At 34.1% G+C, this 22,582-nt stretch overlaps 2 protein-coding genes across 2 annotated transcripts; one reads left to right on the top strand and one right to left on the bottom strand.

The window, feature by feature from the left end:
* Positions 1 to 3,691: 3,691 nt before the first annotated feature.
* LOC133173789 (alpha/beta hydrolase domain-containing protein 17B-like) lies at positions 3,692 to 10,727 on the bottom strand. Its single transcript, XM_061308834.1, has 2 exons — positions 9,895 to 10,727; positions 3,692 to 6,663 (listed from the first exon to the last, which is right to left on the bottom strand). Exons 1-2 carry the CDS (start codon positions 10,539 to 10,541, stop codon positions 6,444 to 6,446), a joined length of 867 nt encoding a protein of 288 aa, XP_061164818.1. The 5' UTR covers positions 10,542 to 10,727; the 3' UTR covers positions 3,692 to 6,443.
* Positions 10,728 to 11,163: 436 nt separating this feature from the next.
* LOC133200961 (uncharacterized protein C9orf85 homolog) lies at positions 11,164 to 16,881 on the top strand. The gene is made up of 4 exons (XM_061336776.1): positions 11,164 to 11,425; positions 13,327 to 13,440; positions 16,058 to 16,143; positions 16,593 to 16,881. Exons 1-4 carry the CDS (start codon positions 11,214 to 11,216, stop codon positions 16,796 to 16,798), a joined length of 618 nt encoding a protein of 205 aa, XP_061192760.1. The 5' UTR covers positions 11,164 to 11,213; the 3' UTR covers positions 16,799 to 16,881.
* The last annotated feature ends 5,701 nt before the right edge of the window (positions 16,882 to 22,582 follow it).

Here is a 22,582-nt window from a genome sequence, read left to right as displayed (position 1 = left end):
AAATTGGATGATATAACTACATTTTTTAAATAGAGTGGGTCATCGTACCATTTTTTTGAGAACGATTAATGAAAGGCAATGGAAAGTTGTTGCTTTTTACACTTGCAAAAATTTGGTATGAAGACCCACTCTACATAAAAAGTAACTTAACTTACTTAAATTTTCACCGTGGTCTTAAAAAATTCTAAGTCCAAAAACGCTTGCTAAATATAGAGAACTGTATGCTATGTAAATAGACATGTACGTGTAAGTGTGACTCCGTTGTCTATTGGTTAGCGAGGAGCTATTTAAAGGGACGTTTATTGAGGAAAGTGTTCGAGTCATACTCTGATTTTTTGATTTTTTTTTATTTTTTTTTTTTTTTGGAGGGGGGGGGGTAATTTTGTTTTACTTTATAAAAAATGTCTATAGGAATAACATATTTTTCACTGGAAATAAAATATATACATGTAGTAATGAACTTATTTACAGTAAATTATTTAAAATGCCGGATAAAAATTATAATAGATATTTGAATACTTTTATTCCCGTTTTTATTTATTTTAAATAAAAGCGCTTCTAGATCACCATTATCATTATATACGATGTTAACATTTTTATAATATCTCCACAATAAGTGTAAACACTCAGTATGCAGATTAATTAATAGAAGTCCTTACCCATGTTAGACATTTGTGACGGTAAATGAAAGTCAACTGTTTAGCTTGTTTAGAATATAAATATCATTTTGAAAACTACGGTAAACATTAAAATGCTTAAGTAAATTCGAACAATTGAGAGATTTTTTCCAATAAATGTTCTTGCAAAGCCGAAAAATGGGCATGGGCACATGGCTCGTTTTATCCCCCCAGATTCTTTAGATAAAAGTATAGGTATTATATTCTTGTGCCCCCTCAATAATACACTTGTAATTAACAGCTGATGATCTTTTTTTTATTTTGCTTTTCAAGGAATTTTTGAATTTTTTGTAGTGTCAACCCAAACTGAAAATGTTTGGTTGCGCCCCCCCCCCCCCCAACTGAAAATGTTTGGTTGTGCCCCCTCCCCCAAGCTGAAATTGCTTCCTACGGGCCTGGCTAAGAAGGCGTCCATGACAACCCCCTTCTTAAAAACATTGAAATAAAAGTAGGGAGACCTCTTATCTGTAGAGTTTGAAGGGTAACTTCATTGAATGTAAAGATATTACAGAAAATATACTATACAGGAGAGACATTCAACTCTATCTATCGAATCATCTAACACTTTAATAAATAGGGAGTGAGTCCATCGTATAAAAAATAACATTCAATGATGATGTGAATACATTCAAGATGTTTTTTTTCCGAGCTTGCCCTAAAAAGGCCCTAGAAGATGCGATTGAAGCTTTGCATGTCTTCGGCTCTATTCAATACTAGCATATCGGTCACGGCATCGTCGCAAGCCACGGGTTTTGTGTCCATTCTAGTTTGTGGAAATAGAATGGACACAAAACCCGTGGCTTGCGACGATGCGGTCACGGTAGCCAGGTGGTCCGGATTCGATTCTCGTTCGCCGCGCCGCTTCAAACCTAGGTAGTGACTGTTCCTTCGCCAAGCGCCCGGAATGAGAAGTGAAAGTCATAGGTCTTTCGGATGACACCTTAAAAAACGAGGTCCCGAGTCACAGTAGACGTTGGCACGATAAAGAACCCTCACTGCTCAATGGCCCTAAGTATTGATCAGGTCAATAGTGCATAGTAACAATAAAAATACGTATATGTAGTATGAAAAAAGAGCTTAAAATTGGTATGAAACATGTGAGTCAAAAGTTGTCCCTAGGTTGTATTTTGCATACAAGGTCATGATAACAGTCAAAGAATTTTTTAAAAATCTAACTTTAAACAGAACAGTTGAAGCCCCCATATTATCAACTTACTTTTTCAGTAGCCTACCGTGTTTAAAAATTGATCATACGCAGAACAATCTTCTGACATGTGTCTCAGGTTTCAGTGAAATCTGACCTTGATTGAAGGGGGCGTAGCATTAAAGAAAAAACAACATAAATCTCTAATTTTAAGTAACCATGGCAATACTGTTTGACAAAATCACAAACCGATATACAGAATTAAGCTAGTCTACTAGTGTACCATTTTTTTTTATTGAAATCAGACCAAGAATAGGAGGGGTCATGCAGCCATAGCATTTATTTAGCGATCTTTGTGCCTAGTACGAGTTTTAATTATTCAATTCTGGGCCATACTGTGATACAAGAAAATAACTAGAGGTTCAAATGCTCTTTAGTTTCATTGGACAAATTTCTCATCCAATACAAAGTATAATTATGTAATCTTTGTATCCCCAAAATATGCAATTGAAGCTTTCAATGATTTGTTCAATAGAAATACACATTTTATGGATGATGTTCCATGATTTTATTTTAAAAATTGTTCAGACATACATTCAATCTCCTGAAATACAGAACATGTATATTGTCTGTATGATATTTTTTTTTCTGTTTCACATGCTACAAATATGTACAAGGAACCAAATACATATATACCAGTTAATAAATGACAGTGCATGCATTTTTTATTTTCCTAATTTGTCTTTCAAGACCTGTACAAACTTTATTACATTTGGTGACATGGACATTCAAATTCCCAACAAAAATGGCCTCAAATTCTGATTACTAATTAATGACATTGCATTGTTATTTTTTACAATAGATTGGTGTTCTATAAGCTCTTAGTCAAACAGAAAATGAAATGACAAGGGCAAAAATGCAGTTATTCAAACATCAAATGCTTGGAGCACTAAAATGCTATGATAAAGGTAAAAACATTCTGCCCTTCATATGATTGTCCAACATTACTGTCCACTAGAATTTACCATAGAATGGCCACACTTCATTTGCTTTCATTAATATCCAATATTTTTTTAATCCTGTTTCATGAAAATATATTTTTGAGTCCTGTATTGAGGAGTTATTTCATAACTTTTTTTAAGTTTTGTAATTATGCAAACAGAGAAATTGTAATTTTTGTCTGTATGCTTAGGAAAATAGACTATGTTAAAGATCAATAAAAATGCAATAAAAACCAAGTTTCACTGATCAACCAGTCAAATTGAAAATTTCTATCTCTTTTTCACTCATTTACCAAAAACATTCAAAGCATTTTGAAAAATTAGAATATAATATTCTTATGAAGAAAAATTATATCCTTGCCATATTCTAATGTAACACTGCCTCTACAAGATAGCTGACAACATTTGTGTAAAACAAGAATTGCCTATTTAAAATAAATATTAACTTAAACATTCATTGAGGTAATTATGACATCAGTAAGTATTGAACACCTAAAATACTTCAATTGTTCAAAGTTCCTTAGCTACTGTAATCTGTCCAAACGGGACTTACACCAACCAGAGGGCACAATCAATGTGATTTTTAAACTGAAAATTAATTAGCACATAAGAACTCTGGAAATGAAAATAAAATTCCACTACCATATTATGCAGCCTTGAACTTTTTTCAAGTGTATTGTACATTCAATGCATCATAAAGTTAACATTCAGTGTTAACTTAGCTTAGCCCCCCCCCCCTTTTTTTTTTTTAGCAAAGATAGACATACATGTAGTATAGGCATTGAAAATTGGGGCTTAGCCCCACAAACGGTTTTTTTGTTTATTTGTTTGTTTGTTTGTTTAGCCCCCCCCCCCCCCCCCCCCCCACTTTCAATTTGCTTGACAGCTATGGTGTACCCTATAATTATAAGCAACTTCTGGAGTGATTCTTCTGCAATCTCTGAATACCACTGCTGTGAGCTAGAAAAAATGTTTCCCTTCCAACTCCTGTAACCTTGACAAATTGCCTTAGCTTAAGGTCATGACTAGTAAACTATATTATGAAGTTCTACCATTTTTGCATTACAAAATTATTACTTGATAAAAAATTTACACTTTAGAATTTAACTACCTTCATTTTCTCAATCTGACCTTATTTCAAGGTCAAGTCACATCCTCTGGTCATAGCATCATTTGTCCCAGGTATCTCATTTTCTTGCAGATTAAGGAGGTTTCACAAATGTTAATCTACACTGATGGAAAGTATGGAGAAATTTTTATACAAGAATTTTGGTATCAGAAACTTTGAAATATTAAAAGTAATTTTGACACCAAAAAAAAAAATCTCTTTTATTTCAGAATTATTCAAAAGATGTACCAATCATGTAATTGAAATTCTCATCTCACCTCCATATGTGTACTTGATACTTAACAATGATTTGTGGCATATGTTCTTAAAATGATGTGTAAATTCCTCCCTAATCAAATAATTATTATTACTGTCATTATGATGCTGTGTCAACGCGTACAGATTTATTGTTTTGATCATATAATAATATTTTGAATGAATACGAAGTAAACATGTTTGTGATCACCAAATTGTGTTTTTCGTTTGACTTTTCTTACCTATATAAATTGAAGATATGATCAGGTAGCATCTGTCACAGATTTTGGTGAATCAAATAACATTCAAATACAGTTATTATGACTGCTATGTAAAAATATCACAGTTTTCAAACTTTCTTTTGAATTGAAAAATACAATTAATATCCTTTTTGTCATTTATAAAAGCATCTGTAATATATAAACATGCATATGAAATGATTCATTCACAAAGAACACAAGATATGGCCGCAATACTACAAGAAATAAGAGATCTTATTGTGCTGGACAGTAACAGGTCATATTTTATAATGATATTAGTATATACAGTGTCACTAGAGAACTAAAGGATTGCGATGTCAGTGATTGGGAACATCCCTATGTTTCATGTTTAAATAAAACATAATACATTTATACAGAATATACCAACAAATTACATTTCTTGATACTCTAAAATGTGCCAAATAATTTCACCAAAGGAACAATGTCACAAAACATTTAGTTTTATGAAAACAGAAAAATGATATTTTTATTTTTATCAAGATCAATTCATCCCTTGTCTGCTCTGAAATCATTACGAGCCCAACTTAAAAGACTTTTGCAAACAAATACTTAACTTGAAAGAACAAGCACAGCTGTAAAATTGAGTGTAATGATACATGTTTCACAATAATCATATGGCTAATACAACTAATTAATGTACATATAGCAATTTAAGAGATATAATTCATATATACTTGTACTAAGTGACTCAATTTGTTTCCAGTATCCTCTTATTTGTAACATACATGCTCATACATACACTGTATCATTAAACATTATAGTAACAAGATCTACAACACATTAAAAATTTATATTACAAAACCAACTGCCTTTCAAATCACATTAAGCAAAAATGTGCTTCTCCTTTGAGGGTGTTTTCTTCTTAAATATTGTTTATGAAGAATTTAACATGTAAAATGTTGTCACAAAAAGTTGAGAAATATAGTTGATACACATTTGAGCTACAGATATCAATAACATAAATAAAGCTGGTCCACAAAAGCAGACTGTTTACAATTATCCATTTTGGCTAAAGAAAGACAACTCTTCCCCATATAATGAAAATTGTTGACAGCGTGGGTGTTTCATATTCTCAAAAAAAATTTTAACCTCAATGTTCAATACCATGGTGAATATCCATATACATGTATATGATTTTCAACCAGGATGAACAACTGTTAAGCTTATAAGTACAATATTCCAACTTCACCAGTCACTTGAGAAGGAAAAAATTAAATTTTGGAGAGGAAGAAAAATCAACAGACTTTGTATTTGCTCTACTGTATCTTATAATAAATTAATTTATTGCTAGAATAGAAGCTACATGCAGCTGCTGCCGAATTTTAAGATTTACAGATCTGTAGATTCAACAAAATCATTCTCATCATCATCAGAATTCCTGATAGGAATATTGTTGACCTCTACTATGATATCCTTTATATGAACATCACAAGAAACATGGCTTTCAGCTGGAGATGAGTTTTCAGTCTTTTTCACATCATGGCAATCTCCTTCCTCTGAAGGGCATTCCAGATCACACTTCACTTGTCCGTTCTTCTTATGACTCTCCACGAGCTCAGAATGAGACTCTTTTTCCACACTGGCATGTACTTCATTTGATGAGTTTGTAGGCTGGGCAGATGAATCCACTGTATCATGATCCAAAGATGGTTCATCAATAGCTGTTTCTCTAACAGAATGAACTACGACCTCTGTCTCTCCTTCCTGAGCGTTTTCTTTGATATGCTCATCATCAGACTGCACTGGTCCACTAGGAACACTAGATAAATCACCCTTTGTTTTTTTGTCAGCGTCTGACTTTAACTTAACTCGGTGTTTCTTCATCCGCCTTCCAGTGCCTTTCCTTACTTTAAATGCACTGCCGTCATCTGAAGTATTAGTGTCCGCCACAATTGCAGACAGAGAGTTACCGAAGTCCTGAACACAGAAGTCTGCACTCGTGGCATTTACATCCTCCCCCCTAAGTTGCAGTAGTTGTCAATTGACCGATAGTTCAATGTTTATAAACTGTTTGAGACGCTCTAAGTACTGTCCATAAAGCTCTACATCATTATGTCCTGCCCCCTCTACCCACAGAGGTTCTACTGCCCGGGGACATTTCTCATAAATGGCGAGACCGTGAGAAAAGTCTATCACCTCATCTTCTGTTCCATGAATCACCAACACAGGACAGGTAATTTTCGGTACTTTGTCTATGCTGAAATGAAAGAACAATTGGATTAATCTCAAGAACTAGATATGTTCTACTTTCATAACCATGATAACTTGTAAAAATTTCAATGTAGATTGTCTTTTTCAGTGAACAATGTGATAGTGTAGATACAATATCTGTACTGGTTATGTATATTACAAGCACTGTCATATTATTGAAGGTTTTTTTTTTCATTACAGTCAACAATACCTAAATATCAGAGTGATCATAAAATGAACCTCCTCCATACCCCATAAATGTACATGTATGTCAGGAGTATAAATACATAAATTTTATCTCCTTTTGTTCAAGCTGGATGCATTGTATCCAAAATGATGCTGATAACCTTTATTCAATGTTTACACTGTGACAGATTTTCCTTAACAGTAGCTATATATAACTTACATCAGAGCTGGACAATTTCCATATGTGGAAGTCAAGAATTATAACTGTAAATTGCTATCAATACACAGAATAAACAAGGTGCTAATCCTTCTAATGAATTGAATAACAGCATTTACACATCCAAAACTTTGTTTTGCTCAAAAGATTTTTTAGAACAAACTTTTTGTAAACTTAGTGCACATTTAGGAGTAATACATCCCATAAAACAATTTTACCCTGAACAAACACAACTTGAAAGTTTAGAATAAATTCTAAGTGGGATTAATTAAAATCTGCCACTATGAGGTTACTTTAAAGTTTAACTTATATAGGTATGATAGTGATAAATTTGATATAAATACAACCAAAGATTTTTAGTTTTTAGAGCCTGGCTGCCCTGGCATGAAGATGTCTTGGTACATGGGATATAACAGTCTTAATTATTTCCAGTGTATAACAACATGTTAAATTGTCCAGTTTCTGGTATGCCTGGTAAGTTACAGTGATAAAAAGCATGCATCTACATTCCCTTTTCCCTATATGCTTTACACCTTTCGTTATGCATGTTTAAAGTAACATGGTATTCAGCACTCGTGAAACTCATATTTAAAACAAGAGGCCCATGGGCCACATCGCTCACCTGAGCATATTGGCTAGGAAAAAAAAGCAAAAATCAGTTCAGTATTGAAAAGTTTAGGGGGGGGGGGGGGGTGTAAACTACCTGATGATGCTTTTATATCAATATAACAAATGGCTTTGCTGTTCTTGAGCAGAAGATTTTTCCCCATATTTTCATTTTTAAATTTTTATCCCCCATTGTGGCCCCACCCTACCCCCGGGGGCCCTCATTTGAACAAATTTCATTCTACATTACCCTCCATATCAAGTTTACTAATCATGGCTTTTCTGTTCTTGAGAAGATTTTTTCCTATATATTCCTCTGTAAACTTTGATCACCCATTGTGGCCCCACCCTACCTCCGGGGCTCATGATTTGAACAAACTTGAATCAACACTACCTCTGGATGCTTCCATATAAATATGACCAATCATGGCTCCGCTGATCTTGAGAAGAAGGTTTTTAAAGATATTTTCCTATATATTTCTGTGTAAAAGTTTGATCCCCCATTGTGACCCCACCCTACCCCCGGGGGTCATGATTTGAACAAACTTGAATCTTCACTACCTGAGGATGCTTCCATATAAATATGACCAATCATGGCTTTGCTGTTCTTAAGAAGAAGATTTTTAAAGATATTTTCCTATATATTTCTATGCAAAACTTTGATCCCCCATTGTGGCCCCACCCTACCTCCGGGGGTCATGAGTTGAACAAACTTGAATCTACACTACCTGAGGATGATCCCCCATTGTGGCCCCACCCTACCCCCGGGGGTCATGATTTGAACAAAGTTGAATCTACACTACCTCCGGATGCTTCCATATAAATATGACCAATCATGGCTTTGCTGTTCTTAAGAAGAAGATTTTTAAAGATATTTTCCTATATATTTCTATGTAAAACTTTGATCCCCCATTGTGGCCCCACCCTATCCCCGGGGGTCATGATTTGAACAAACTTGAATCTTCACTACCTGAGGATGCTTCCATATAAATATGACCAATCATGGCTTTGCTGCTCTTAAGAAGAAGATTTTTAAAGATATTTTCCTATATATTTCTATGCAAAACTTTGATCCCCCATTGTGGCCCCACCCTACCCCCGGGGGTCATGATTTGAACAAACTTGAATCTACACTACCTGAGGATGTTTCCACATAAGTTTCATCTTTCCTGGCCCAGTGGTTCTTGAGAAGAAGATTTTTAAATGATGCCATTATTTTTTCACTTATTCCTAATTATCTCCCCTTGAAAGAGGGCGTGGCCCTTCATTTGAACAAACTTGAATCCCCTTCACCTAAGGATACTTTGTGGCAAGTTTGGTTGAATTAGGCCCAGTGGTTCTTGAGAAGAAGTCAAAAATGTGAAAAGTTTACAGACAGACGGACAGACAGACAGACAGACAGATGGACGCCAGACAAAATGTGATCAGAATAGCTCACTTGAGCCTTCGGCTCAGGTGAGCTAACTAGTCTTTACAAGGAACACTTGTGTGCAGATTGAATATTGTTTTTAGCTTTGCGTTGATAGAACTATGTATTCAGTTTTTACTAAATTTAAACCAAGTTTTATTGCATTCAATTTCAAATCAAAACTGTACATAGGGAGAGTAGCATTTTGAAACATTTCACATACATGTTTTCTTTTTTAATGGGAACATTGATAACTAGAATTTATGTGACTTAGTTAAGTAAGCTTGTGTAAGTGTTCCAGGTTTTATTGAAATCTGAGTCAGACCCAGACTATGTTTATTACTATTATCTGCTGCATCATTATTCATTGAAATTTTAATGTGTACAATAGTGTAGTGCACCTGTGTTCTCTGTTTAATTGAAATCAGAACAAATCTATAGATTTCTGAAAGAGTTTTACAAAAATTTCTATTTTCAGTAACTATGTCAATATTATTCATCAAAATCAAAAACCATTGTTTAGAATTATGTATCGTAGAGTAGTCTACTTGTGTACCAAATTTTATTAATTAACTTCAACCATGTCAACCAAAATTATAGGAGGAGTCATATTTTTTAAAAATGTTCCAAGACACACAGACAGTCCTTTGGTTGACAAACATCTTACCATTGTATTAACCCTTCCAGTCTTTGACCAATAGAACTAAAAATGTTATTTTTCTCCTGTCAAGAATGCATCTGTTTATCACTATCATACCTATAACATGTATATTAAAGTTCACCAGATTGTAAAAATTGTTCTTAGTCACAATAAAACTAACCTTGGAAAGGCATCAAAAAACCAAGTTCTCTTGGTCTCTGGGAATGCCACTCTCATGCCAGACATTAGTGGAGAATGAAGAATAGCTGCTCCAACCTCATATCTAGACGCCAGGTCAATGGTGGGTACTGTGCCAATACTCTGCCCATACAACACTACATTTTGAGGACTAATGCCATATCTACTACGCAGAGCTTGCCATGCGGCATCAATATCTGCATACAAATTCTTTTCTGATGGTTTTCCTGAGCTGCTTCCATATCCTGAATAGTCAAAACTAAAAATGTTACAGTTAATGCGAGACCCTAGACCTATATAAAAACTGCTCATTTGCCCAAGGTCAACAGCATTTCCATGACTAAACAACATAGTATATTTAGCATTGGGTGAGCATCTGACAAACATGCATGCTATCCTGTTTCCTTTGGAGGTTCTAGTCATGAAAACCTCTATGCAGTCCAATTCCCTTTGTGTGTACTGCCATTCCGCTCGTTCTGTCAGATGTAGGCTGTATTTGGACCCAGTATCGTCGGATATAAGGGAATAAGTTGGTTCGGGTGGGAGAAAGGCTAATTTGGCTGCTATTCTTGATGGACAAGGCGGGCAACAGAACAATCCACAAAGCTCACTAAACGATAAGCTATTCATGGTGTCAGATGATCGTGATGCTGTTGGGAGTGGTCTCTCACAAATTCTACAAAAATTTACCGTGCTATTATCACTTTCGCATAGTGTGATGGCAATGAAATGGCGTATCTCTCATAAATTTAGTGTATATTCAATTTTCATTCAAGATTTCCTTTCCTCGAAAAAAAATAATACGGTGACGTCACTCTGCTAGTCACCGGAAGATCATTTGATTAAAAGTTTCGAATATGATTGTTTTTCGTAAAGTTTTCTTCGAGCTAACAAGCTTTCTCTCGTTTAGAATTAAGACAAAATAATGTTAAAATTCGTAGGTTTATTCTTGAGGTGATTATATGCAAACATTCTTTTAGTTTCGTACTTTTCTTATAAACGTTAGAACCAAACTTTACTTTAATTAAAAGAATCCGAAGAAATCTATGGAAAATGCCCAAACAAAAATCAAACGATCACTGATGTTCAATACATTTTAATAACTATTAAACACGATTTAATATAAAATGCTTAAAAAGATGCTTGATAAAATTACCTGCTTTTGTTGCATTATCCCGGAATAAGATTTCTTGTGCATTTTATTTTGCATTTATGGAGTCCTTTTAAGTTCCTGCATGAATTCTAGACAACGTGTTTATTCGATGCTAAGTATTTAGTCAATTCAAACAGTTTTGTCTTGTTATGATGAGTACTCAGAAGGGAAATGTTCGTAAATCTGGTCCCCAAAAATATCAGAATAAATCAGCTTTTAAAAACAATCTTCATGACACAACCCCAAGAGTAAAGCTGATGAACAGTGTGGTACTGGGAGGTGTCTGCAGACGATGTAAAGATGTCATTGACTGGAAAATAAAGTACAAGAAATACAAACCACTAACGGTTCCTAAAAAGTGGTAGGTCAAACAAAACTGTTTAAACTGTTTTGATACATGTACATCAGTACATGTAAGTATTTGAAGGTGGGTGACCATGAGCGATGTGGATTTACATGTACATTGATCACATATTATTTAAAATGAGACTATTTATACCTATGTTTATCAGTATAACTAAAATTGTGAGACAGTTTGACCATGGGTTAATGTGCAGTCATATACATGTTGAAGTGAGGGCCATTTAAAAATGATTATATACAGTCTTAGTCTGAAATATCTGACGTTTTCCAGGCTTTTTCACGATTTTGATATTTTACGTGCCAGGAAAACGTCAGAACCGGTGCCATTATGAAAACTGGAAATTTCGCCATATGGATCTCCAATTGGAGTTGATTTTCAATACCCGGGAACCGAACTAAATGCTGAATTCACATTTTATCAATAGCACTATGTTTCTAGTACGCACCAATATTGATGAAAAGAAAACATCATTCCACATTTCGGTACATGACTTGAAAGATTTAAAATGCAAACAAACCTCGACAGTCAGATAAAATGTTTTCATCGGATTGTATATTTTATAAACAAACCACAAAAACAATGTCTGTGAGTACTAAAAGTATTGTACTATTAATAAATTTTGAGTTTGACATTTCATTCGGTTCGCAAGTAACGAAAATAAACTAGAATGCCGCCTCTGGTTGGAGGTGGCAAATTCCCAGTATTCGTAATGGCACCAGTTCTGACGCTTTCCTGCCACATAAAATATAAAAATAGTAAAAGAGCCAGGAAAACCTCAGATATTTCGGACTAATACAGTCTATGCTAATTTTTTTTTTTTTTGATCACACAGGGCATTTGGCCCTGTGTACTCAAGGAATACACATGATCAAAGCAAATTTTGTCAGATGGGAGAAAAACTTATGTAAGAAAGTGAAACGTGAAAATGCAAAACCAAGGAAATCTTCGGTCCATGAGGTTTTAAGCTCATCTATGTACTTGGATTTGTGCAATATTTTTTTTCTTGAAACAAAAGTTTTTATGACTCCAATTTAAAAAGTAAAACTCAAACCTGGACACTGAGTCATCGGATATTCTGGTCTGATGTATAAAATGACTCATCAGACTTGAGGTATTGTACATCAATGTCTTTCAGAAAATCTGTATGTATCAGGAGTCCATAATCAGACTCTCCATAAATTATGCTACATTAAATGGTAAGCTTCCACAGAAAATAGAATGTGACGTCACACAAGACATCATTCAGTCAGTTGCACTTCCATACAGGAGTGGGGCAAGGGTAGAGCCACAATAGAAGGTCAAGAAAATCAGGGCTGTGGGAAGCAATCTTAGTTTGGGTGGGGATGGGGGGCACAACCAAATATTTGAAGTTTGGGGGAGCACTATCAAGCAAAGATTCCTTGACAAGCAATAAAGGGGGCATCAGAGTCATTATTAAGGGGGCACAAGCATTAATTAGCTATTAATATTTTCTATAGTATAATATATATCGGCAAAATTATTACACCCACCCCTGGTCATGGCCTCTGCAAGCCTCATGGTTCCTACGGCCATGAAAATTTTGTTGAAATATTCTTAGCAAGAGCAACAGGGCCTAATTTGTCATATAAATTGCAAGCATCTTATAGTGTGATTCAACTTTAATAAAATCATCATCCTAGGGTTAGGAGGGGACTGCAATATGATGTAAAATTTTTATAAGGATATGTGTTATTTTCTCCTTCTAAACAACAGCTGGTCTTCTATTAGTTATGTTGATATGTGAGCATCTTCATACAGTTTGGATTCAAATTTGTTTCAGTTGTGAACTTTGGCTAGGATAGGGCCACCTTAGAGGTAAAAATTTTATTTATTCATATTGATAGAATAAATTTTAAAAAAATCAATTTATTTTGCAGCACAAAGTGTCTCCAAAAAAGGATAAAGCAAGCATACTATACTATCTGTATTCAGTGTGCTAAAGAAAGAAACATCTGTGCTAAATGTGGAGAAAAATCAGAAATTGTGGAAGAGTGAGTCAGACTGATCATTAATTTTCATGCTTTAATAAATTGTTTTGAAATATTAATCATTTTATGACAGATATATGTATAATTATAGCAATTATAATGTTTGCTTCGGTTTAAAAATAAAGATTAAAATATGCTTCAAAAATTCAATTCCTGAATAATACACACTTTAAATATACACATATTTTTTTTCTATGTCTAAAAGTAATGACTGAATCAGAATGACAATATTTTGATTTTTCCTAAATAGATAAATGGTCACATGTCCAAAACATTCTCTTATCACGACAGGAGTCTTCAGGCAATATTTTATAATAAGTTTTTATGTTGTCTGAGTCACTCAGGTGACCCTTAGCTATCTGTTTGTCCATCATCATGCGTCAGTAGTTAATTTTTGAGCATTTTCAGTTTCTTTCCTTAAACTGCTGAACCTTTTTTATCCAATTTTAGCATATAACATTAGTGTTGAAGAGGTACAAATATTATGAATTTCTAGGTCCCTGTCCCCCTGGTGCCTGAGGGATGGGGCTAAAACCATCAAGATTAGTGCTACATATATCTTTAAAATCTTCTTCTTCACTCCTAGACATCAAGCAGAAATACTATTTGGCTTGATTATAATAAGCATTGAGCCCTCTATCAAACTGGTGAAAATTGTAGCCCCAGTGTCAGGGGTTCTGTAGTTGAGGCGGGACTCTAATGATGATATGTGTAGTGAAAATACATTAATTCTTTGAAAATCTTATTCTCTTGTTCCTGTATATTAAGCAAACAAAGTGCATAGTTATAATGACCAAGGATGCCTATACAAAATTGTAAATTTCATGGCTTCTTGGTCAGGGGTTCTGGTGTTAGGGTTGGGCTCTGTTGATAATATAGTGAAAATACATTTAGTTTTTGAAAATGTTTTCCCCTGCTCCTACGTATTTAGCAGAAATTATATGATGAGCAAGGGTGCTTCTTCCAAAACAGTGAATTTTTTTACCCTAGGGTCAGGGTTCTGGTGTTTGAAGGGGGGGGGGGGGGGGTGAGTCTATTGATTATGTAGTGAAAATGCAGTATTTCTTTGAACTTCTTCTCTGCTCCGGGATATTAAACAAAGTGCATAGTTATGATGAGCAAAGGTGCCTCTTCCAAAATTATGAATTTCATGGCCCCTGGGTCAGGGGATCTGGTGTTAAGACAGGGCTTTATAAAACAGATATTGAAAACAAAAATGCATAAATTATTTACATATCTTCTTCTCTGCCCCTGGGTATTTAGCAGACAAACTAGTTCCATGCATATGGTTATAATGAGCAAGGATGCCTCTTCAAAATTATGAAATTCATTACTCGGGGGTCAGGGATTTTGGTGTTAGGACAGGGCTTTGTTGTATGTTATCATGAAAATGTATTATTTCTTTGAATATCTTCTCCTTTGCATCTGGGTATTAAGCAAACATACTTAGTGCATGGTTATGATGAGCAAGGGTGCCTCTTTCAAAATTGTGAATTTCTTGGCCCCTGAGACTAGGGCCTCTGGTGCTAGCATGGGGCTCTATTAATAATGTAGTGAAAATACTTTATTTCTTCAAAAATCATCTTCTTCGCTCCTGGGTATTTAGTGAACAAAGTCAGTATATGTTTATGATGAGCAAGTGTGCCTCTCCCAAAATTATGAATTTGTTGGTCCCAGGGTAAGGGGTTATATTGTTAAAACTGGGCTGTGTTGAATTTTTGTGAAATTGCATTAGTCTTTGAAAATCTTTTTCATTGCTCTTGGGCATCTAGGAGGTGAACAGAGTACAAAGTTATAATATGCAAGGGTATTTTTACCAGATTTTGAAATTCTGGACTACTTGGTCAAATGCTCTGGTGCTGGGCAGGCCTTTATTAATTTGTAGTCTACTGAGAGAAGGAAATTACCATTTGCTATTCATCTTTGATAATTCATCACTGTAAATAATGTAACTGAAAGGACAATTGAATGAGAAAATTATACAAGAATTTTTATAATACATATTTCATAGTTTTTAATGGTCAGGTAGAGATGTAAATAATAGATAAATATACATTATCTTTGTACATTAAATGTTCCTCAAGGAATAAGAGAGGTCAAAGTGAGAGGGAATGAGATTGGTTTAGCTCTATTGTTTTGTTTTGTCTGAATGATGATAGTGATAAATGGGTCCAAGTACAGGCAATTACTATACATGTACATGTACATACATTGACGTATTCAAAATTTAGAACAATCACTGGGTTTTGAGTTGTTGGAGCGATCATGAATTAGCAATACGCATATCTGCACCTTGCATTGTATTCAATAATGATTTATTAACAGTATTCATGAATTAGTGCATTGTTGTCCACACCAAAGCCATTAAAATATAAAGCCTGCTTTTCTAATTACACATACAGTTAATAGATCTAGTTTTAAGATATGTTACCAAGTACTAGACTAATTATTTTGTTTATCCCTGATCATCCTATTATTCTTGCTTTTGGGCAACATAGGTTCATCTATAAGTTTATTTTGTTTTATTTTATACTTCTATGGATCCTTTACAATGTTGAATTATACTCAGGTGACCTTTAAGGTCCTTGGGCCTTTATTTAGCTATTATGTACACATTTAGGGCAGAGACACGCACTCCTGCAGAACAAATGTCAAATGAAGCACAGCTAGAAGCAGAACTGAAAATGTTACCAGAGAGAAAAAGAAGTAAGTTATGTAATTCTTTAATTGGTTCAAATTCACTGATTTATTTCAGTTGTCTTTTTTTGTTATTCTTTATCATTGAGGAATGCATTAGAGTGTAACAATGTGTGGCTGATCCTCATTCATGTACAGAAATGCCATTACACAGTCAGAATTGCATTTTAACAAACTTTTTTTTTACAATGAGAGTCCCTATTCCTGTAAAGTGAAAAAGAATGAAATAAGATAACTCTTAAAATACTGATGTCTTTTCTTCCTGTACAAGAAATTTAGTACTGAACTATTTGTATATGAACAAGATCTAACCATATTTTTTCATGTAATTTCATTAAATGATCCAATACTACTGTAAATTTGAAGCAATTTCTTTACCATATTATGCTGAACTTTTCATTCTACAAGAAATTATAGTTGAAAATTTTGTTAAAGTTCTTTTTTTCATTTTTTTCCAGGAACCATTTTCCGTGTACAACAGCAAGGAAAGTTATCGAGCGAACAATTAGAAGAAGCATGTGGAGATGTTGATGATGAGTTTTTGAATGATTCTGATGACTTACCTACAGAAGACACAGATCCTGATGATGAGGAATGTCACGAGGACTTTTGTAATGAAAGCGATGAGACTAGCAAAGAAAAAAAAAGCGATGAGACTAACTAAGAAAAAAAATAGTGTTATAACTTAAGATGAATAAGAATGTTTTTAATACATGCATAAAATTTTGATCAATGTTATTTATTGTATAATAAAACTTTCTCAATAAAAAAGAGCAGCTACATATTCATCTACATACATGTACAGTTACATTACATAGGACGATGACTCTTTACCCGCGGGTATTTTAAGTTCAGACGGAATTTCGGTATCTATTTCAAGATCGATTTCAAGTCTTTAAATGAGTTTTTTAAACTTGCTTAAGTTTAAATCGTCATATAAACATTCTCTTTTGTTTGTGATTTTCTGGAAATAAGATGGATTAATCAGGTCTGCAGATTTTATTGTCATTAGATATTTTTTAATGAGGACAAGCTGCCCTTATCCAAATTAGGATTTCCTCTGACATTCTTCACAACATCACATCATCAGTGAACAGGGTGTAATGAACAATATTAGTTCTGCAGACATATTTATCATGGCGCCTTAACGGGTAATTATATTTTATATTACGACGTCATGTTATGACGTCATTGTTCTTTATTACTCAAGGATTTCCCTAAATGCCTAGACTCAACGTCCCAAAATGCCTAGAACCATTAATTGATCAGAGTTTGAGAAAACTTACACAGGACCATGCATTTTTACCCCATTTCAACTCGAGACTTTACAAATAGTAACATGACAATCAAACTGTCGATATTTGTGCAGTAAATATATGAAACAAAAATATAATCAGTTTTGTTTAAAGTAATCATTTCGCAAATTCCATGGTTGATATAATGACCTAGCTTCTCAGCAAATACAATCAATCATTAAGTCGAATGCTGATTGACTATTTTCCTACAAATTGTTAGACCATTATTTCTACGAAATTTTTCTGTTTTCCAGATCATAACCAGGAACACACGACGGGAGTGACCGATTGGCAGGGGATGCTCACTCCTCCATGGCACCTGATCCCATCCTGATGTTTTAGAGGCCCGTGTTTGCTCTGCTCCTGATTCGTATCGTTTCATTGGCCTTTTGAGCTTGATTACTGTTCGTTTTCTGTGCATCTTCTAAAATTGTGAAATTAATGAGCCCTAGCTGGATAAGGGGTTCTGGTGTTTAGGCAAGGTTCTATTAATCATATATCCATTATGCATTAATTCTTTGAAAATCTTCTTAATATCCGTCCATGGGAATGTAGCAGACAAGCTAAGTGCATGGTTATTTTGAGCAAATGTGCCTTTTTTCCAAAATAGTGAAATTTACGCTCCTGGTTGAGTCAGGAGTTCTGGAAAAGGGGGGGTATTATAACACATATTGAAATGTTTACTAATTTATTCTCCTTTATTATACTTTAATGATAATTAATGGTTATAAACTATGTTATTGATAATAAAATGTATGGAGATAAAGAACAGTATTCAAGCTCAAATTTTGGAGCAGAGCAAACACGGACCTCTAAAACATCGGAGGTGGGATCAGGTGCCATGGAGGAGTGAGCATACCCTACCGACCGGTCACACCCGCCATGTGCTCCTTGTCAGGATCGGGTAATAACGTAAAAATCCGTCGACAATTCAGTGTGTAAATAATGGCTAACAATTAGTATGAAAAACGTCAGTCAGCATTTGACTTGATATATATATGATATATGATAAATTGTATTTGCTGACAAGGTCATTGTATCGACCATAGAACTTACGAAATGACGACTTAAAATGAGACTGCTGCTTTCTTGTTTCATCAATTTGTTTGTCAATAACTTTAGTTACCGCGTTATAGAAATTGTTCATAAGTAGACCATGCTCTTGCGTATCGAATCAACCGAGAGATATAAACGCCGTATGCAGGTGATGAAGGTATATTGCTGCATAAGTAAGGGAAGTTGACCATTGAAAAGTTAAGGTCATCACGTTTATCATAAAGCTTGGTTGTTAAATTATCATTAACGTCTTTTTCTAGTAAAATATCCATATATGAAACAGATGTGTCAGACTGGTACCGATTGGGATTCCAATAGATTGTTGAAAGACCTGGTCTCCAAAAACCGCATAGATATTGTCAATCAGATACTCAAGCATTTTTTTAATATCAACTTCAGAGTACTTGTGTGTACAATCAGAATGTTTTTTAACAAAATAATTTTGCAAATGACCAGTGACAAGGCAAGTGAATTTACGAGATCCATTTTTATTGAAAAAGCAGCTGTCAATGGTATCAAAAAAGCCTGGATTTTAATTTATCGTCGGGAATGGTTGTATATAAAGTTGAAAAGTCGTAATTTTTTATGTTGATTTTGGTAAATCTTTGTGATTTCAAATAAGTATCCACATCTGATTTACACCACTTCTCGAATATATATAATATTGCACAGTACTCCTGAAGTTTCTCCTTCACTACTGTTAATATTTTAGTGAGGAGTAAATGAACATTTACTGGAACACACTCTGTATCTGTTTGTAAGGATTTTTATGAAGTTTTGGAATCCAATATAGATATGGTAATTCAAATTCGTGTTGGTTGTTTGGAATATTAAAAACTTTAAAAACTGACAAATGATTTTGAAGAATTTCCTCTTTAGAAAGGGAGCTATGGGTATAAGTTGGATTAACACTGGTTGAAATAAATCCCAGTTCCTCTAAAATACAATTTAAATAATGAGCCTTACAAATAAATACAATGTTGTTACCTGCTTTGTCAGCAGGGACCAGTACATACTGATCGTGTAATCTAGTATTTAATTCTTTTTTCACTTCTGAATTATTGAACACAGAAGGATAGTTGGTTTTCATTTTAATCGCTTAATGCGAGATTTTAACATACATCCGATACATTTAATCCATTTTGACCACGTGTCAGGGTCTTATTTTTCATGTCTGGCCCATCGCCTGGCGTAATCTTCCACAGAATCCATAATATTTATGACATTTTGACGCCAGTTATTTTAATGATTTAAGATCATCATTATTTACTATATTTACGTCACCAGTAATAACGTGTCCAGCAGGACTTTAGTTGTAAGGTGAAGAAGAACATGAACAGGAAGGAGGACTATGTATCAGATTCTCATTATCCAGGCTCTGTAAAGTTTTCTTGTAATTAAAAAGTTTGGAAGCAATAGTCGATGTATTTTTGTAGGAAATACAAGGTGTAGTCTTCAACTTGAAATATGGTGGAATACAAGACAGGACCCTTTTGTGATTAAGAATATTACTTATATTAACCGTGTCAATTCCTTTGTTGGCATGTTGGAGTTTAAGGGAAAAAACGGGTTGTTTTAGCTGCATTTTCTTCTGTAAAACGTGGCGGTTTAAAAAACCGATGATTTGCAATAACCATAACCACAGATACGAGTCTGTATTTTGGTGTCGAGGAATCAAAAATGGACTTTCCTTGACTTTTTCAAGTAGACTATTTAAAAGTTTCAAGGGGACAGAGTACAGTTTGATGCGAATGTGATGAAGACCTAACTGTTGATTTACATAAGGTAGTAATGAATCAAAAGAGACATCAATTATTAAAGGTTTATTGTAAGACCGATGCCCAGGACTACGCTTACGTCTCTGTGTACGGTCAAAAAGTCCCATCACATTTACATTGTTACACTGTGGACTGGAAAGATTCCCAACACTATCGACATTGTCATTGCATCCATAGGGAAAGGCCGTGCCTAGCTTTCTAATCCAATATTCTATTCGTTGTCTACGGAAAGGTGTACTCAGTGATGGACTGTTTGTATGATTGTAAATCTTTTCTAGAATTCTAACTTTCATTGACAAAATAGAATGATCAGGTAAATTAAAATGCTTGTTTAGAAGCTGCTGGCCCCCATTGTTAATTTGGAATCTGTGTCCTGATATTCTTTTCTTAAGTGCATGAACCCTTGGTTTCACCAACGCAAACAAGTCCACAAAGATTACATTATATTCCGTAGACAACAGTAGAAGATTTGCAGTTCAGACTTTCCCAAGTTTTGGTATCTAATATAGAAGCTCTGTCGAGTAACATTACTACAATGTAGTAAAAGAAGTTTTAGTTATCAAAATGTCTCAGGTTTTCACCAACATAAACAAGTCCATAAAGATTACATTATATTCCGTTGACAACATTAGAAGGTTTGCAGTTCAGATTTTCCCAAGTTTTGGTACAGAAGTTTTGTCCAGTAAGATTACTAGTAAAAGAAGTGTAAGTTTTCAAAATGTCACAGGTTTTACAGTTTTTCACAGAACATTTTGAAATAGAAGACATGGGATCGGAATAGGAATCTTCAAATATATCGCTAACAGAAACTTTACATTCTTTCAATTTTTTTTTTGTATGAATTATTGATTCTATACCAAAACTGGGAATCTGAAGACTGCACATATGACATATGTTTAATATCCCCGAGGATTATCCCAGGGGCACCGAATGAACTCTGTTCAAGTTCACTGGGATATCGAGTCGATATATGAATGGAAGTAACTATTGTTAAATGATAATACGCCGTTAATATATCTAAATGTGAAGTTGAATGCCACAGCAAGTGTCTTCGTCTTCTCATGTAAAAGTTTTTGAATAAATTAAGTTTCATATGAATACAAAAATAGGTCTGCTAATAACGGGAAGCAATTGGTTCTCATGGGAATTCTGACAGATTATTTGAAGACCCGATCTCCAATAAAAACTACAGATTTAGATACAATCAGAATGTTTTTTTAACAAAATAACTTTGCAAATGACCAAAGACATGGTAAGTTGATTTACGAGTTCCATTTTTATTGAAAAAGCAGCTGTCAATGATATCAAAAATCCTGGACTCTATAACTTGTCGCGGGAAATTGTTGTATGAAGTGTTGAAAAGACTTACGCTTCGATGCAATTGATTTTGGTAAAATTTTGTGATTTCCAATTTTCTGAAAGTTCCTTGGAATTGTTAAGTATCCACATCTGATTTACACCACTTATCGAATATATTCTTGTACAGTACTCTTGAAGTTTCTCCTTCACTGCTGTTCATATTTTAGTGAGGAGTAAAGACAGAGGCTTGGTAGAACATTAACTGGAACCCACTATGTATCTTTTTATGAAGTTTAGGAATCCAGTATAGGTATTGTAATTCAAATTCCTTTTGATTTGATTGTATTATAAATATTAAAAACTGACATATGATTTTGAATTTATTCCTTAGAAAGGGAGCTATGGATTTAAGTTGGATTGCCACTTGCAGTAATAAATTAAGAGTAACACAAGAATTTTTAATATACATGAATTTAAATAAAGCACTTTCTTAGTTTTTAATATTTTGCTAGACTTTTTAAATCAAAGCTGAAAAAAGAAACAAAATTATCAAATATATGTACATTAAATATCATTTAAAGTCCAAATGAGGCCAATAGTATGCAATACATGTATGTGAATACTGTGTTGTATGCTTAAGCAAAATTGTCCTCTTAAGAAAAGAATTCAAAATGTCCATATATTGTTTTGTACTTCTTTAATAGAGTTTTAACATCAAGAAGAAAGTCGTTCGGCTATCGTGCAATGTCTGTGACAATGACAAAGCGAATTAACATTAGAGTAACAACAAAAGGTAAACTGAAAACGTGGCACTCAATAGTGCTAAACAAAAGTCATGCTTTTGCCTTGAACCCTGGCCACTTTGTGACCAAGCAAAATTTGTTTTCAAATATTAAGAATATATTATTTAACAGAACTATTCAAAACAAAATCTTATTTAGCCTAAAAAAAATCGAACATCGACATCTTGCAATTGTTAGTTACAAAAAAAAAACAAGAAACAAAAAAAAAACACGTACA

The sequence above is a fragment of the Saccostrea echinata genome, unplaced genomic scaffold, assembly GCF_033153115.1.
Source record: "Saccostrea echinata isolate AGI-Se365-2 ecotype Australia unplaced genomic scaffold, CSIRO_AGI_Sech_v1 ptg000002l, whole genome shotgun sequence".
Lineage (NCBI taxonomy): Eukaryota > Metazoa > Mollusca > Bivalvia > Ostreida > Ostreidae > Saccostrea > Saccostrea echinata.
Note: the sequence above shows the minus strand (reverse complement) of the source record. Positions and strands in the feature narration are given on the sequence as shown.

Excerpts from the sequence above, each read along its gene's own strand:
- LOC133173789 (XM_061308834.1), bottom strand. The coding sequence starts at position 10,541 with ATGAATAGCTTATCGTTTAGTGAGCTTTGTGGATTGTTCTGTTGCCCG. Across the intron at positions 6,664-9,894 it reads TTTTTTGATGCCTTTCCAAG|CATAGACAAAGTACCGAAAA; the intron begins GTTAGTTTTATT and ends CTTTCATTTCAG.
- LOC133200961 (XM_061336776.1), top strand. The coding sequence starts at position 11,214 with ATGATGAGTACTCAGAAGGGAAATGTTCGTAAATCTGGTCCCCAAAAA. Across the intron at positions 13,441-16,057 it reads AAATCAGAAATTGTGGAAGA|GGCAGAGACACGCACTCCTG; the intron begins GTGAGTCAGACT and ends GTACACATTTAG. Across the intron at positions 16,144-16,592 it reads GTTACCAGAGAGAAAAAGAA|GAACCATTTTCCGTGTACAA; the intron begins GTAAGTTATGTA and ends ATTTTTTTCCAG.